This window comes from Protomyctophum parallelum (assembly GCF_964188405.1).
Source record: "Protomyctophum parallelum genome assembly, chromosome: 7".
Lineage (NCBI taxonomy): Eukaryota > Metazoa > Chordata > Actinopteri > Myctophiformes > Myctophidae > Protomyctophum > Protomyctophum parallelum.
The window spans coordinates 19,795,016-19,812,986 of record NC_139705.1 but is presented as its reverse complement, the minus strand read 5'-3'; the positions used below and the strand labels follow the sequence as shown (position 1 = coordinate 19,812,986).

The 17,971-nt window shown below is 42.0% G+C and overlaps 1 protein-coding gene across 1 annotated transcript; it reads left to right on the top strand.

Annotated features, from left to right (window-relative positions):
• Positions 1-7,599: 7,599 nt before the first annotated feature.
• adora1b (adenosine A1 receptor b) lies at positions 7,600-13,874 on the top strand (the record flags this gene model as incomplete). Its single annotated transcript, XM_083769706.1, has 2 exons — positions 7,600-7,931; positions 13,073-13,874. 2 exons carry the CDS (start codon positions 7,600-7,602, stop codon positions 13,872-13,874), a joined length of 1,134 nt encoding a protein of 377 aa, XP_083625832.1.
• Between the last annotated feature and the right edge of the window lie 4,097 nt (positions 13,875-17,971).

Here is a 17,971-nt window from a genome sequence, read left to right as displayed (position 1 = left end):
ACATGTCTTTTGGTCTTGTCCTGTAATTCAACCATTTTAGAAGGTGGTGACAACACTTATCTCAAACATTATGGGTTTTGGAATAGATGATTCATTCACATCATTGTACCTGTCACGTCCTGTCCCAGAACGTCCCATGCTAGGGATTTGTTAGGATTTTAACGGTTCCGGATCCTTACCGGATCCCTCTTAACGGTTCCGGTTCCTAACGGTTCCCTTAACAGTTCCTAATATTATTTATTTCCCTGCTCTGTGGTGTTGTCAAATCTTGTGTCTTTAATGTTCAGATTAATTCAATATGAAGGACCCCAGTTACCCTAATGGAAACAAGCCATAGTGCTTTCTTGGGTTATAAAATCCTCTTAGCTGACCTTGTATTGAACTGTAGGCTAAGTTCCTATGCTTTTTTTCTGCAAACTGTTTATAAAGTAATCAATGTATGGAGGTATATATGCACCTAAAGGCTGGGCTCTCAACAGTTGCGCGATTAATTTAGAGCCAAATAAAAAGCAGTTGAGTTGCTTATAAGTTGTAAAAAGAAGTGAAGACAAATTGATTAAATTAGAGTAAAAAAATAACAATGTTCATCTCAGTCTACTGTATCTGTTTTGTACTGTATCTGTTCTTTTGGTTTTGAGTACGTTCTGTCTTCTGATTGATATATATATATATAATGATGATGATGATGATGATGATGATGATGATGATGATGATGATGATGATGTGAGCTTATAGATTGGATATCTTTGTACAGGGAAATACTAGATCTGACATAGAGCCCTGTGGGACACTGGTCAACCAATAAAGCAATGCAACAGCGACAAAAAATTGATCAAGGGCTGAATGTCTTAAATGTAAATTTAAATTGAAGATTTTAAATTGTCCGCATAGAGGAACAAAGAGAGCAATGGAATTATATTATATTGTGTGTGTGTGTGTGTGTGTGTGTGTGTGTGTGTGTGTGTGTGTGTGTGTGTGTGTGTGTGTGTGCGTGCGTGCGTGCGTGCGTGCGTGCGTGTGTGTGTGTGTGTGTGTGTGCACGTTTGCAACGATAGTGAGAAAGATAGGCAGAGAGAGAGAGAGAGATAATTGTTTTAATGTTTTTCTCCCTCTATCTTATGGTCTATAAGATAAAGGGTGAGAAACCTTAAACATGCAAAAGAAATGCAAAGCTGAGCGCAATGTGTTTAGTTTTTCTTTGAGGCACCACGTTCGGGTAGATTTCAATGTAAATTACCATGGGCCACACAATCCCAAGGTCTGCAATGGTGTACAAATGGTTCAAACACTCTTGTCTGATACAATGCCTGAGCGAGCGCTCTCATATTGCCTTCTGGGAGAGATTTTCATTGAAGGCTTGACTTGACATAACTCAAGTCATCCATCATTGCCTTTTCTAGAATGCCCCAATATCGCTGCAATTCCAGTATCCAGTATCCCGAGCAGTGTTTAGTTTATGGCGAAAAATGTTCGTCGACTACCTTTTTTCACTGACAAAAACTAAATAAAAACTAAGCTATGATAGTACAGTATTGACAATGGAGAAGAGATCCAGTAGAACTAAAATACATTTCATTTTATGTTTGGTTGCGCTTGAGTGATCCGCTCTGAAAATACTGTAGCAGATCGGATATTTTCAGCATGCAATCAAGTTAGTGCAAGATCAGGCATTACGAGTACGACGCCAAAATACATTTTTGTTGACGAAATCAAAATCTTGTATATAGTCGACTAAAACTAGACAAAATTAAAACATTTCTGATAACTAAAAAATGACTAAAACGAAATAACTTTTAGTCAAAAGACTATTAACTGCCAGACAATGCTCATAGAGCATTGTGTGTGTGTGTGTGTGTGTGTGTGTGTGTGTGTGTGTGTGTGTGTGTGTGTGTGTGTGTGTGTGTGTGTGTGTGTGTGTGTGTGTGTGTGTGTGTGTGTGTGTGTGTGTGAATTTGTGTGTTGTATTTCTACTATCAAAATGTGCGGTCCAAATTAACACTGGTCCTGAGACTGTGTCTGCTTTAATAATAATAATGTTACTACTGTCTGGTTTAGTGTCCCACTTAACTGCAGCAGTTCATTGCCTCGCCTTTGACTGATTGACTGAGCAAATATTGTTTTAGATCCCAGTAGGAGCTGAGCTAAGCAGACAACACAGTGGGGATGAGAATTGCCATTTGATCTCTGCCCATCACATTTGAATATAGATGGGGGTAAAATGTCGTTTTGTTACCCAAGACATTTCACTGGATGCGAGAGAGTTGAGCCAGAAAGCAAAGCTCTCTGTCTACCGAGCAATCTTCGTTCCTACTCTCACTTATGAAGTGTGGGTCATGACCGAAAGAATAAGATCGCGAATACAATCTGAAATGAGTTTTCTTCGCCGGTTGGCTGGCATCTCCTTTTGAGATAGGGTGAGAAGTTCAGTCACACGAGAGAGACTCGGAGTAGAACCGCTGCTCCTTCGCCTGTAAAGGAGCCAGCTTAGGTGGTTCTGGCATCTGGTTAGGATGCCTCTCGGGCGTCTCCCTAGGGAGGTCCTCGACGCACGTCCCACTGGGAGGAGACCTCTGGGCAGACCAAGGCGCAGTTGGAGGAAACACATCGACTCACTGGCCTTGGAACATCTCGGAATCCCCCAGGAGGAAGTCAATAATGTTGCTCTGGAGAGGAAAGTCTGGAGCACTCTGGTGGAGCTGTTGCCCCCGTGACCCGACTACGGATAAGCGGTTGAAGATGGATGGATGGAAACAGTTTTGAAATAATTGCGACCGTAAGTCGCATTTATTATGAAAACCTGCATTTACGTGTGTCATGTCACACCTCCATATATGGTCACGCCTCGTGACATCACGCCTCCATATATGGTCACGCCTTGTGACATCATGCCTCCATCTACATATATGGAGCTGACCTGTTCTGACATTCCATATGTTGATCTACCCCACCCGTCCTTCCTCTTCGATGTCTCTCTCTGGACTGATACCTGTCCAATCAAACTCTAGAGGGGGCCGCCGAAAAGTTATTAGTGCAGCCTCGCCCGGCAGCCGGTGAAAACTAGAGTTCTCAACAGTCAAGACACTGTACACTCGCCCTTTAGGGCGAGATCGCTTCTCGCCCTCAGGGCGTTTTACTGGTAATAATGAAAAACAAAATGAAGAAAACAAAGGGACCCATAAAAATGAGTCGCGACCCACGAATGGGTCCCGACTCACTGTTAGGGAACCAGTGCCTTAAACGGTTTTGTCAGTTACCACAGGTTGAAGGTCGACTTGGCAGCATGCTCTGTATGAACCCATTAGGGTCACTTTATGTTTAATTAATTAAGTTTCGGTGCACAGTTCACCGCAGTTGACCTTGTGACTAAGCAGTTTTCTTTTCTGTTCCTAGAAGTTTGAGGGTTGAAACTGCATCGCTTATGATAAAGGTGAAGTTGGTACCCCCTGCTATAATTGCTGAGACTTCATCTTTGATTCTATCAGTAACAGCGAGTGTGCACTGAACCGTTGCTACTGGGCGTCATTTTACATCCAATCATGAAATTCAAGTCACTGTGAAGTACTGAGTGTGAAGAACTGAGAGCGTACAAATGGAACCAAATGGAATTTACGGGTCCATTTTGTTCCATTTACTTAGTCTCAGAGTTAAATGAACACCCAAGATTTTACTGTGCATCCCCCTACACTTGACTGGTCACACTTTTCCGAATGGGAAAATTGGACAGATTTCCAGTCTGTGCTGTATGACCGTGGTTGTTATAGTGTAATAGAATTGTCTGTCAGTGGCCCTTCCGACTTGAACAAAGTGAGTAATGTACACACCCTAACCAATCAAAAAGTGAGCAGAGAATATCGCCAAGCCATTCGAATAAGCCATTATGAGCCTCAGCTCAGGGCCCTTTTCCCCTCATATAATCCCTCACAGACATGTCAAACGGACAATATGTCCTTAAGTGAGTGTTCTTGCTAGAATTCCCAAGCTTCAGTGATAGCAACTACCAGAACCATTATGAGTTCTCCATTTGCCAGGTTGAGCACAAATGTATTCTCTGCTCTGGGAATCCAAGCTGCTAAAAGAAGGAAGGGGAAAAAAAGAAAAAAACTGAAAACAATCAGAAATACTGTAACAATTAATGTAAGCTTCTTCCTAGAGCTCTATAGTTCCTCTCAAACAAGCCTTGATGTAGGCCTACACTTCAATACACAGTGAGTATAACACTATGTGTGCCATTTGTGATGTGATGTGAAAAGGTGTGACTCATGATGACCTATATCCAAGGTGTAGTTTATAAATATTGATTTCTCTTGCATTCCTCCCATCCGTTACCCGTATAGGCATGCATCATGCTGTGACACGTGGGCTTGCTGCCACCTCTGCTGGGTGACCATATGGTCCCCTTCCTGCAGCGGATATTATGGCTGACCATCAGATCATATCATATCTCACAACCTTCACCACCGCGTATCATCAGTGGTGGAAAAAGTACTTACATTTTGTACTTCAATACTGCAATAATAGAAATAAGTAAAAGTCCGGAATTAGGCCCAGGCCGTAGCGTAACGGTCTGGGCACCGGACTGGTGATCCAGTCGCGGTGTGCCGCGGGTTCGACTCCCGGACCCGACACGGCCTTTACCGCATGTCATCCCCCCATCTCTCTCCCGTTTCCTGTCAGCCTACTTTCTATCCCTTAAAAAATCAATAAAGGCGTAAGCCGCAAAAAAATATCTTAAAAGAAAAAAAAAAAAAAGGCCGGAATTAGTAAAAGTAAATACTGGCTTCAAAATGTATTTAAAGTACCAAAAGTACAGTTTTCAAATGTATACAAATCTTTTGAGAATAGCAGATCTACAAGCCCACAATGCGTCGCATCGCCAGAGCCTGTAGATTGTCTATTTTCAAATCGCTGAAATGTATAGGGCTGAAGTGGCTGAATTGGGCGACTGTGGCTCAGGAGGTAGAGCAGGTCGTCCAATGATCCCTGGGTCGGCGGTTCGAATTCCAGCTCCACCTCCACCACATGTCGAAGTGTCCTTTGGGTAAGACACTGAACCCTACATTGCCTCCAATGAGTCGGTCGGTGTGAGCTTGCCACCATTGGTGTGTGAATGTGGGAAGTGAGGATGCTGGTGTCGACTGTTCGCCGCTTCACCTCCCAATGTATGAATGAATGAACCATTGTAAAGCCTTTGAGCACTTGGAAAAGCGCTATAAAAATGCAAAAAAATGCAATTCATTATGAAATGGTTAATTTATGTTTTTTTAAAGTAACTATAGTAAATAAAGTTTTCAAATAAATGTAGTGGAGTAAAAGTACAATACTATTTGCCTCTGAGATGTAGTGGAGTTGAAGTAAAAGCATTGGAATTTGAAAATACTCGAGTAAAGTATACAAACACCTCAAAATTGTACTTAAGTACATTTAAGTAAATGTACTTAGTTACTTTCCACCACTGCGTATCCTTGCATTGTGTGAGGAGAACGCTGTTGGATGCTGAACGCGGTTGTTCCCGTTGCACTTCCTGTCGTTCTGAATCACACTTCCACAGTTAGCTAAAGTCCATCATCACACACGACACGAGCAGATGGGAAGTATAGTAGCCTTATACTGGCCTAGAGAGGTTGGAGCTGTGAACTTGTAGGTCAGAGTGTCAGCTGCAACATTATTGAGAAATGTGCTACCCTGCTGCTTCAGAAACTACTGCCAAGGTGTCCTTCTTTTCTCTGTGTCCACAATAAAACATTTGGCATTGGCACCCACACAATGCGCACACATGTGCGTGCAGCCACACGCATGCACGCACGCACACACACACGCACACACGCACACACACAATGTAATTTTTTCTTTTTTTTTTATTACTTGTCTGCAAAGCTAACGGCCTACATCTTCCACTCATTACATAACGTATATAGTCAGTGCGAGTGCCATCTGGGTCCTTTCTGAAGCCAGCCCACACAGACACTCCCGCCTGATGGATGCCAGCGAATATACAATCCCTGTTGGGGACAGAGCTCAGCTCAAGCAGCTGCCTGTCAATGACCTTTGAACCACAGCAGAATGAGCACTATATACCTATACCTGCAACAATGCAATGCATGTTCATGTGTAAAGAATTATCTGATCATATTGTTTGAGAATGGGTTGGTGGTCCCTTGCTACTGCAAGGTTATTGCCACGAGTATATAGGAAAAACATTGGATGGAGGAATATATTAGCCTCTTGTAAAGATTTTAGATGTTATACAAAGGCGTATTTAATCAATTACAGAGAACAAAGCTGTCCTATAATGGCCCACATGCTACGGAGTTAGCCCATATGGGCATTGTGTACAAATTCACATATGTAGTCTATAAACAATTGTATTTTTGATTGATTCATTACTGCATTGAATACTGCATTAACAATGTGCAATTAGTAGCCTGTAATTGCAAATTGTTAATCATTATTAAAAGGATAACACAAAAAGCCCTAGGGGATTGCTTCCATTGTGGTCCAGTCAGTGTTCAATTCATAAGAAAAACCACTATGTTTAATTTGTCTTTATCTCAATTGTTTTCTTAATTTTCATATAGCTATACGCTATAGTCTTGTGCACTGGCAGTGGCACCTGCACTCGTTCAGCTCTAATATCGGAATGGTCAGACAGACGAGGGAATAGCCTATAGCGGTCGGGTGTGCTATGTGTGAAGAGGAGCGCGTGTAGTAATAATGACGTGCTAAAACGTTTATAAAAAGTGCGAGTTCAAATAGCACCTATATGCGCCACAGCGCACGGACTTCTGTGGGACGGTCCTGCAGCACGAGGGTGTTGTCTTTTTTTCCCCTTTCCATTGGGTGATAAAATAACCTATGCAGTGCATGTTTTCACCAGATGGAGCACAGTCCATGCATGCACAGAAACCATACCGTACACATACCGGGCGGTAATCATGTCATTCTAACAGAAAACGCTATGGTTCAGAGAGCAAAGCACAGATCGAGATATTATAATAGGCTATAGGTCATAGCATTATTGTTATTTTATTCTAATCTAAAGCACAAATGACAACAGCACCCGCCTATACGCGAGCCTGCGTCGTGTGCGCTCTTTTGTCCAACGCGTATTTCTCTCTCTGACGATTTTTTCCCCTCTTTTTAACTTATTCTAAATGTTTTGAGAATTAACGAAAGCAGAAAGGACACTGGGGTGCTCCGTTGTTGCAGGCTAAACACGTGCGTGAGTACCTAAGGATGGTCCTGTTGGGAGCAGGTGTATTTCTCGGAGTGGATGAGGCGCAGCAGGGCACAGAACAAGGGCAGCGCACAGTAACGTGCACGCCGGGACGACCACAACACCTGCTCCAAAGGAGAACCATCATCTCCTAGATGTGCTGCCTGCTACTATTGCTTCAGAAGACACTTCACCAAATGGATTTCTGACACAACTTCTGCATGGGGCAGCCCAATCAAAGGAATGTGAGCACAGGAGAACTATACTGATGGCCGCGCACAGTCAATTCGGCAAGACAGTAACATAATCAACTGCTTTGGCTCCAAAAACCTGCTTTTACCGGAATCAATCTTCTCTTGTCAAGGACAAACAAATCATCTGCAAGGATGCCTGACACACACCAACTGCTCTATATAGGAATGGAAGTGATTATTGCCGTCTCGTCCGTACTCGGAAATGTGATGGTGGTTTGGGCTGTGAAAATTAATAAATCGTTGCGAGACACCACATTCTGTTTCATTGTTTCCCTGGCTTTGGCGGATATTGCGGTGGGAGCCCTCGTCATCCCCCTGGCTATTACTATCAGCATCGGACTCCAAACTCACTTTTACAGCTGCCTGCTGGTGGCGTGCACGGTGCTCGTGTTAACGCAAAGTTCCATCCTGGCCCTTCTGGCTATCGCCATCGACCGCTATCTCAGGGTCAAGATCCCAACCAGGTAATGATGCTGTGCAGTGTGCAGGACAATACTTTTTAACATTCATAACAATGCAGACAGACATGTGCTGAGCTGATTGGGGCGGTATGGCACTGTCTATTGAAAAGGGCTGGTGCTGACATTGCAAACATGATGATGATGATATGGATGATGATGTGCATGCTTAATGTCATTATAAATTATAATATACAATACAGGAAACTGCTGCTGATAATGATGATGATGATGATGATTATGCTAAATTCAATAACTGATGATGATCCTATGTGTTTGAAGTTGTATGTTGGTACACTGTGGTTTTCAACCTTTTTCATATAAAGGGCCATTATTGTCTCCACCAGGCCGAAGGCATGGGGGGAGAGTATGTTTTGCACTCCGTCCGTCCGTCCGTGTGTGTCCGTGAGCAGCTAATCTCGGCCACCGTTAACCCGGTCGATGCCAAATTTTGCACACACACTCCCTGGATGCCAACGATGAACCTCTGCCCCAAACCTTCCAGAACGGCCTGTTATAGCGCCACCAGGAGGCCGCTTTGTGCAAAACAAGTTTTTGCACAGTAGACCTACAGATTTTGTCCAAACATCGCGCAAATTGGTACACAGTCTCTCTAGAGCCATTCAACGAAACCGGTCTTTCAGATTTCTCAGACTCCATCCTGATTGGTTAAGATTGGCTTCCAAAGTTCACAGGAGTGCTCAGTTTCAAACAAAATGCTGCAAATCATGAACACATTGCGTGATTTCCGTGAAATTGTGCACGCACATTCCCACTAGGCCGAGGACGAAATGCCACATGAACAATTTCAACTCAGCCTCAAGGTGGCGCTATAACTGGCCGAAAAGTGTTTTTACCTCTAACTGCACGGATCTGTGGATAATTTACTTTTGTTGCCCTTTTATCCAACCACCAGATGAAGGCAAGCTGCAATGTCCTACATTCCTATCCTGGTGCGGAGACCTGTGCCCAGAAGGGCACTTTTTCTAGTTTATTCTGCATTTGAGCCACGGACCACCATTTGATAAGATTAAGGGCTGTATTTTGTGTGTCTTAAGTACCAGGTTTTATTCCCTAACTTGAGTAAACTAAAGACCTGGAGGTGTGATCAATGCTCTTTGGCCACTCAGAATAGCCAAATGGCATTGATCACGCCTCCAGGTCTTTAGTTTACTCAAGTTAGGGAATAAGACCTGGTACTTAAGACACGCAAAATACAGCCCTTAGTCTCTCAGACCCAAAACTTTGAATATTTTGTTATCGTGGCAAGATTCTGTCCACTCAATTTCAATTCCATGCTGTATTGATGTGGTACCATATAGTCAAACCGTCAAACGTTGATCAACATAACAATTCTTATACATTCTCTGATTGTGTAGATGTTTAACAATAATTTAACTCTTAAACCAAATGGACACTTACGGGTCCATTAGTGTCATTTCATTTTATGCTCTCAAGAGTGACAAGAAGTAAAAGATCTGTAAGGTTCCATTTTGGCTACAATCATTTAGCTATATGCAGTATATAGGGACCGCATGGAACCCGGCCTCAAGGACCACTGGCGGGCCCCGGACCACAGGTTGAGAACCGCTGGTATAGAGTGTGTATAGACCGATTCCGTAGCGGGTCTCATGGTCGCAGCCTACGTATTTCCTGTAGGCGGACTCGACGTAGCTGCGGGGATAAAACCCTCACCAGGCGCACCTCTTCCACTACAGTGAACGGCAGAGTGACTGATGTTAGTTTGCCTCAAACTTTACTCCTTTACCTGCTTTTTTACTAACACTAACATTACAAAGATGCCCAGAACATCGAGATGAACCTGTGTAGTTTATGGCTGCTCCAACAGTAGTGGCAACATAAAAAATAAAAATAAAACGGAATGTCTAATATCCACCGCGGTGGCTGAGACCAGAGCCATTGAGTAATGGTTGAGACGAAGCAGTGAAAGATACGCCAGTGTACTTTATACCTCATACTTTAAATGCTTAGTATGAGGTATAAAATACAGCAGCCTTGTGTTCATAAAACAGAAAGATTTGGTATTGGGTAAGACTGGCGTTATGTATCTTTCCCTGCTTCGTCTCAACCATTACTCAATGGCTCTGGTCTCAGCCACCGCGGTGGATATTAGACATTCCGTTTTATTTTATTTTTTATGTTGCCACTACTGTTGGAGCAGCCATAAACTACACAGGTTCATCTCGATGTTCTGGGCATCTTTGTAATGTTAGTGTTAGTAAAAAAGCAGGTAAAGGAGTAAAGTTTGAGGCAAACTAACATCAGTCACTCTGCCGTTCACTGTAGTGGAAGAGGTGCACCTGGTGAGGGTTTTATCCCCGCAGCTACGTCGAGTCCGCCTACAGGAAATACGTAGGCTGCGACCATGAAACCGCTACGGAATCGGTCTATATGTGACATGATGAGGAGCCCAGTGGTTCCCAAAGTGGCTAAATGATAGTTTGGAATCAAATGGACCCTTACTGGTCTGTAACTCTGATAGTGTACAAAGTGTGTGTGTGTTCCATTTGTACGCTCTCAGAGTGAAATTAACATTGATTTTATAATATAAATTGGGGTCCCAGATATAGAAATGCCATTAAATGGGGGTCCGTAGCCTATTGTATGTCAAACTCGGGGGCCTTGAAATTAAATGGGTTGAGAATCACTGCTAGACGTAAAAATCTTCTCTTATGGGGGTCCCTGGGCTGGCATGTCTCTTCGAATGGGGGTCCGCGGGCTAATAAGTGTCAATTTAGGCGTCCTTGACATGAAAATGTTTGGGAACCACTGGTTTAGCCTTACTATGTGTTAGGTACAGACAGTGTTGATAATTTAGTTTGATCATCCCCATAGCTGTTATACATCATGGCAACTTTACTCTTGCTTGGATCCACATCCACACGCAGAACACTATACAAAGATAGTTCAAATACATTTAAAAAATACTGAGCTGACTATTGGTAGGCTAATTCATAATATTGATTGACCTTTTCTGCGGGCACAATGTAGGTAAACCCCAGTTTCCTGTCATTGATTTCCCCCTAGGCTATACTGTAGGTCTTATTTCACTAGGTTGCCTACAGTTACAGTACATCCTGCTATAGGCCCCTATAGAGGTAGAGGATCTGACACTCCTGCATTGATGTGGCAGCTTTACCAGAGCATAAGTGATTAACAATCAGCTTTAATTTGCACTTCTGTCCGCTGGATTGGAAGAGAAGAATCTCTGTGGTATAATGTCAAGTCGGATTGGCGTGTGTGTGTGTGTGTGTGTGTGTGTGTGTGTGTGTGTGTGTGTGTGTGTGTGTGTGTGTGTGTGTGTGTGTGTGTGTGTGTGTGTGTGTGTGTGTGTGTGTGTGTGAGTATATGGCTATATGCACTGACACAAAAAGACTGAAAAGAGAACACATTTCCAATCAATGCTGTTCAGTTTGCCACCTTTTGTATTTGATTTGTACACGCCCACCAGTACTTTATCATGCCAAGAGATGTAACAAAAGACTTGGAGAGCCAGTCTGAGAGAGAAGATAAGCTTACAAGAAAAGGGATGTTTTTCAATTGTCTAAGAATACTGTCACCAATAGCTTCACATTCAAGAAGCAGTTGAGTCTTTATTGGCTCATGAGATGTCCTTTCTTTTTCATCATTTCTGATTGAAATTTGTCACACATTTCAGCTTTTTGCTGCAAATGGAATTTCCTCAACATTGATGCTCTTATGTATTGTAAAATCATATTTTTTTTGTCAATGACATCATGCCTGCCACCGGCATTACTATTATTTTAAATAATAATAATCTCAAACTTATATAGCGCTTTTGTTATATTATTAATTATTATTATTTAAAAATGGCCGTTGGCAGGCATGATGTCATTGACATGTCATTTTACACTGCATTTCATGTAGCTAATTATCCTAGTACACTATTAATCTCCAGATATTACTCAAATTCAGGACAATTTGCAGAACTTTCTCTCATAGAGCTACGTTAGAAACAGAAATAATGATCATCTGCCTACTGTTAAGTACGATTCATGTACAGCTGGGACTTGCCCACATTATAGATTTATTCAGATCAGGCACTCTGTGTAGTCATCCTGCCACTCTCACCCCACGCTTTAATCTCATTATCAGTACGGACAGAAGTCACAAACGTAAACAGTGGGACGTGTTTGGCATTTGTATTGTTTATCTGCCTATATAGGTTACTATAGAAACAGTATATAATCCGAAGCTACCTCATGTGTCACTGGGCGCACTCCTCTTTGTTTGATCTGCATCTGAAAACATCCAAGCCGACAGGCTCCCAGTCTGTAACGATGTGTAACCATCGCTCCTAAGAACTCGACTTATCATAACACTTTAATGTCTAATCAATAATTAAATTAAGCACATGCCTGTGACAGTCAGACTTAATTACAATGTTCTGGTTTGCTTTGCTTCCAGTCCACACATTATTACACAATGCAACGTTTCCCCAACAATTGCTATGGACACAATTGTGTCTAATATTATCAATATCAAGCATGTTTATACATGAAGTAGACTATTCGACAGACAGCGTTTTCATCAGCGTTGGATCATGCTAAGAAGACTCTATGTGTGTCACAAGTCCTGGTCACAAGTCAACAGCCCCGCTCTGGCGTGCTTTCAGAGACTTTTACATCATCACCTTCTATTCCACTGTCACCTTACTGCAGGCTGTGGACCTGCCAGTAAAAAGCCAACCCATAAAACATGAATAACAATGAAAAAGGCCAATAACTAAACCCACACACTGAGCTGCAGTCAGTGTTCACTGTGCTGCTTTGATAAATTAGTAGATTATAATGAAGTCAAGAGACATAAATCCTATATTCCATGACAAAAGAGGCATTGAAAAGCAGGAGTGCTGAGAGTCATGAGGAATAATGATAAGGGTTTAGGGGAGACTTTGTGTCAAGTGGGAATATATACTGCAAGTGATATTGCAAGAACAGCAGCTACTGAACATTTTTAATTGATTGCCAACTTTTTATTGTGACTCCAGCTATCTGTAAGCCAACAGACGGGCCTGCAAAATGAAATGAATTTGTAGGGAAAAATCTTTCACGCCCTGTTACTTCAATAAGTGCTTACCCAGCAATCTTGTGTTTCTTCTACAGCTACAAGCGGGTGGTAACCCAAAGGCGGGCTGGGCTGGCAGTTGTGGTATGCTGGACAGTGGCCTTCATCGTGGGCTTTACCCCCATGCTGGGCTGGAACAACCTGTGGCGCCTCCAGCAGAACGACTCCATCAGCTCTGACCTCATCATCACCTGCCAATTTGAGAACGTGATTAGCATGGACTACATGGTCTACTTTAACTTCTTTGGCTGGGTGCTACCACCGCTGCTGTTCATGCTGGTCATCTACGCGGAGATCTTCTACATGATCCACAAACAGCTTAACAAGAAGAAGGTCACCACCAGCCACACAGACCCCAACAAGTACTATGACAAGGAGCTGAAGCTAGCCAAGTCTCTGGCCCTGGTACTCTTTCTCTTCGCAATCAGTTGGCTACCCCTCCACATAATCAATTGCATTACACTCTTCTGCCCCAAGTGCCAGAAGCCCCTTTTCCTTATCTACATTGCCATCCTGCTCACTCACGGTAACTCCGCCGTCAACCCCATTATCTACGCCTTCCGCATCGAGAAGTTCCGCATGGCTTTCCTGAAGATCTGGGCGCAGTACTTCTGCTGCAAGGACACGCCAGCTCTGGAGTGGCAGCCCAGCGAGAGGAAGGAGATCACCAATGCAAACCCGCATCAAACTGAAGTAGCACCTCAAGATAATAAGGATCATAAGGAGAACCCTGACACAACCACAACAGTCAGGTCCACCTCAACTCAGAAGCTGGACTCGCAGCAAGAACAACATAAAGAACAACCGCCCATGTTAGAGGCGGAGCAGAACGCCATCTAAAACCCGGCATAGAGCCAATTCTTTGGAAGTTAGTGAACATTATTGCATGAGCATTCTTTGCCCCCTCCTCATTTTGAAACTATTCTAATGAGGATTGTGACATGGTACACAAAATGCCAGGATGCTGCTGTAACGATCGAGGCGAGGCGTGGCGACTTGCAGCCTAAACCTCAAACACTGAGGGATCATGCATCTACACTCAGGAGATGTGCAGGAGTAGAAGGGTTTTCAGAACAGGAGTACAAAAGAATCACGGTAAAAAGGGTATTTATAAACTTGCAATAATATAAGTCTTTTTGAAAATAAGGCGTGTCTATCTTAGTAACTGACTAAAGATATTACATTTAAAATTTGGTTTTATTTATCATGGTAAAACATCATTGGTGTGGCCAATTCAAAATGTGCAATATACCGTATAGTGGTTTATCAGTATAAAATGAAATTATCAAATGTTAATGGAAGTATGTGACATTCTGTAGGATTAAGATGTTTGTACTGTCAATAGACCAGGTTTGTCTTACTACTGTAAAACCACTGGTTAATTTTAACTGACAGTGGATGAAAAATATGAATGTAATAACTGTGTATGTGACAAATTGTAGCAGCAAAGCTGTGAACACTCATCTCTTTTCAGGGTCTTCTTAAAGGCACAACTGTGGTAGAACAAGCACCAGACAACCTATTGGAACAAGAGGGTGTATGCCAAGTTTTCCAACACCAACCAAGCTTTTGTAATCGCTTCAATTGAATTCTTCATTTGGGGCTCAAGTGATTCAGCAATCCAATAGTGCTGACCCATTACTGAGAAAGCGGTGACCAGGAAAAAGAAAAGGGCAGCTTGAAGGAAAGGGAGGGTTTTGCTTTCCAAATACCTTTTTGACAAGCTTCTGCCCTGTCAGTAGAAAATGTGTGCATCAGATCCATGGCTGAGAGGGAGACAGGAAGGAACTGTACTGTATACAGTCTACATGCCAGCTAGTGGTTGTAGTGATTTAAAATTTTTCCCTCCAACACACACTCTGAATAATGACTTGCCACTAAAGACAGTGGCTTTTATCGCCTTATTTTAACTGGTGTGGAATGGACTAATTGTCAAGGGCCAGAGAAGATGACCGTGAGATTGTGACTATCTTCACTACGGTGTTATCTCGACAATTTGCATATAATGCCCTGCCTAGCGCAGCTGCATCCATAGGTGGTAACTGGAGTATCATTGACGATGCATAATCTCACTGGCATAATATGATGCACTTTGTAATTCAGTTTATTGTAACTTACTGGACACCATGTTAAGACTGATACTCTGTGAAGTGGGTGACAATCTCTTGTGTAGGGCTGAAATAATTTTCTCTGCTTTCTTGACAACTATCTCCAACTGGTTGTGACACAAAGTGAACATAATTATCCCTTGTATGATATCAATTGTACACTTGCTCCTCTAGCAAGTTATGGCACTAGTGAGCTCCAAAATAAATCTAAATAACTTGGATTTGCTACTCTAAGAACAGACATTAAAAATATATATATTATATATATTCAGATATATAACTTCTTACAAAATCACACACATTTTTCAACGTTTATAAGTTGTAAGTTCTCAAGTTTGAAAGGAGCACGGATTACGAGTTGACACCAGGAATCTTTAATGCAATCCCCACTACCTTTTATTTTAATGTGTCTATGAAGTATATACTTTAGGCCAGTTGTACTGTACACACCTAGGATAAAATGTGAATTAATTAATAAAGATATTATAGTATCATGTTTTTCTTTAGGTTGGTGTTCCTCAAGCATTTGAAATGCTAGTTTCAGTAGAAACATCTAAGGCTGTATGAAAAATGCAGTATGTCTGAGATTCGCTGTGGTTCTCTGCTATGGGACTCAATAAGTAAAGCATTCTCTCTAGAGCGTGGTACTGTCAGAGTAAAGAGGTTAGGGTTTTGATGCAAACGGGGGCCATCCATGCTACTGTACCCCTAGCAACACCATTAAAACCACTTAGAGTCTTAGACCCTTAGTTTTAGTTGACCCCAGTCCCCCAGGACTCCATAGGCTCCCTCATATTTTTGCTCTACACTAAATATAATCGCAGAATGTTAGTTCACCCCAGAATAAGGACACTGTAGCATTCAGTAATGCCTGGGGATTATAACGTTGCAGATCATAATTATTTAATATTGGTGTATTTTTACAGCATGTCTGAGAGAGACTGCATGTCCGGGGCCAACATTTGTATAGATGTATAAATGTTGGCAGTAAGCCACAGAAGAAATCCTATACTTTTATTGTTCTATGGTTAAGACATTCAAAGCCATCTTGCCAAGGCTGATGTTTCTTACACAGTCCAGCTCAGTAAATAAGTTTAACAGTTAACAAACAGACATTTTCCTGTCATTAAACTCACAAACGAATAAAAACAAGAGGGAAAAGGTTATTGATTAACAGAGGACAGTGCAGTAGCACATATAGTTCAGTAGCACATCTAGAATCCATAAAATATGGATGATGAAATTAATTGATAAGTCCTAAAACTTTTAACTGGTTAAATTTAACAAAAAATAAATAATTATAATGATAACCTAGCAAGTTAAAACTTTTGGGTATGACATGCATGTCGTTAACCCATTTCACACCCTGATACTGTATGTCACAAAAACACTGCAGGAAATTCTAGGGTTTGTTTCCTTCTGTTGCTGTTCATATTAAAAGTGTACATATTTATTAGTGAATGCTGATGACTTAATTTGCTATTTTTGTGTCATATTCTGAACTTGAAGACTTTTGAGTTGAGCATGCAGTTCACTTGTTTCTTGCTAAAAGTGCACTCTCTCAGGGCAGATTTATGCTTCCTGGTGCTTTCACGATCCTTAATAGAGATGTTTCCTCCCGAGGAAGAGAAATAAACTTTATTAAGTAGAACATAAAAATAACAAAGAAACAAGGGGGTCTGGTTGGCTGGAAAAACACCAGTTTGAAGAGGAGGGCTGTTTTGAAGGATGGGAGGATGTAGGCCTCTTTTATGTGGTTATGTGGTTACTGGATATATGGCGTTTTTATGTGCAGTGCCTTCCTTCGGGAGGGGGCAGCAACTCAAAATGACCTATCACCCCCCAGGTTCAGCGCTTGGTCTTTGGGATTTCAAGGACCTGAAGAAGGAGTGAATGACAATGTGCAGTATATGCAAAATTAAGAGACTACAAATGCAGAAGAAAATGTAGATATTTCTGTTAGCACATAGAGGAAGATGATGTATTGTACTCTAACGTACGCTTCCTAAATTATATAATTTTTTATCGTTCAAAACAATGAATATTTTAATGCTAGACATTTCCAATGCTGCAATAGCACCTTCCGGCAGTCCAGTGAGTAGCTTTTCATTACCTACTTGGCTCGGAACAGTACAACAATGCAGTGAGTGCCTCTGAGATAAGAGCCCAATTGTCACAGCGCTGACCGCACAATTATCCCCCACCGGATATTAATTCACTTGAGCTTTTGGGACATGCATGAAGTTCCTGGACAGATAACGGAATCCAAGTGCCAATTTCACTCGTTTTTTTTTACTGCTATGACTACACAATAAAATCCTGTTAATTTAACTCAACTGTAACTGACTTCCAGACGTTTGGTCTCAGTCAGAAGTCATGAACAGGGTAATTTGAGGCTAATCTTCCAGAAACTAACGTTACGAATCAATCTAACTGGAAAGATGCCAGACATGATCCTATAATTCCTTCATGTAATGTAGTGTTGATCAGATTGACCAATAGTCTGGTTCAATATTTTGTGTATTTACAGTTTAATGTTTAACATTTTCTTGTTACTTAATGTTATTGTAATATTCAATGCATTCTCACACCTGTGCTGTCAAATGGGCGACGGCAGCGCGGGCAGGACTATCAGGATGTTGTGAAATGTTGCAGGATGGTCAGATGTCCCCAGCCATTACTATAGTACTACTACGTGAGAATGAGAATATGCTGCACTATTGGCTGGACTTCTCGGTCAAAGACAAAAAGTTCCAGGCTACCACTGGTATCAAGTTTAAAGTAGACTTCAGATAAAGACGAGAGGAAAGCTTGGAGCACCGTATCTCT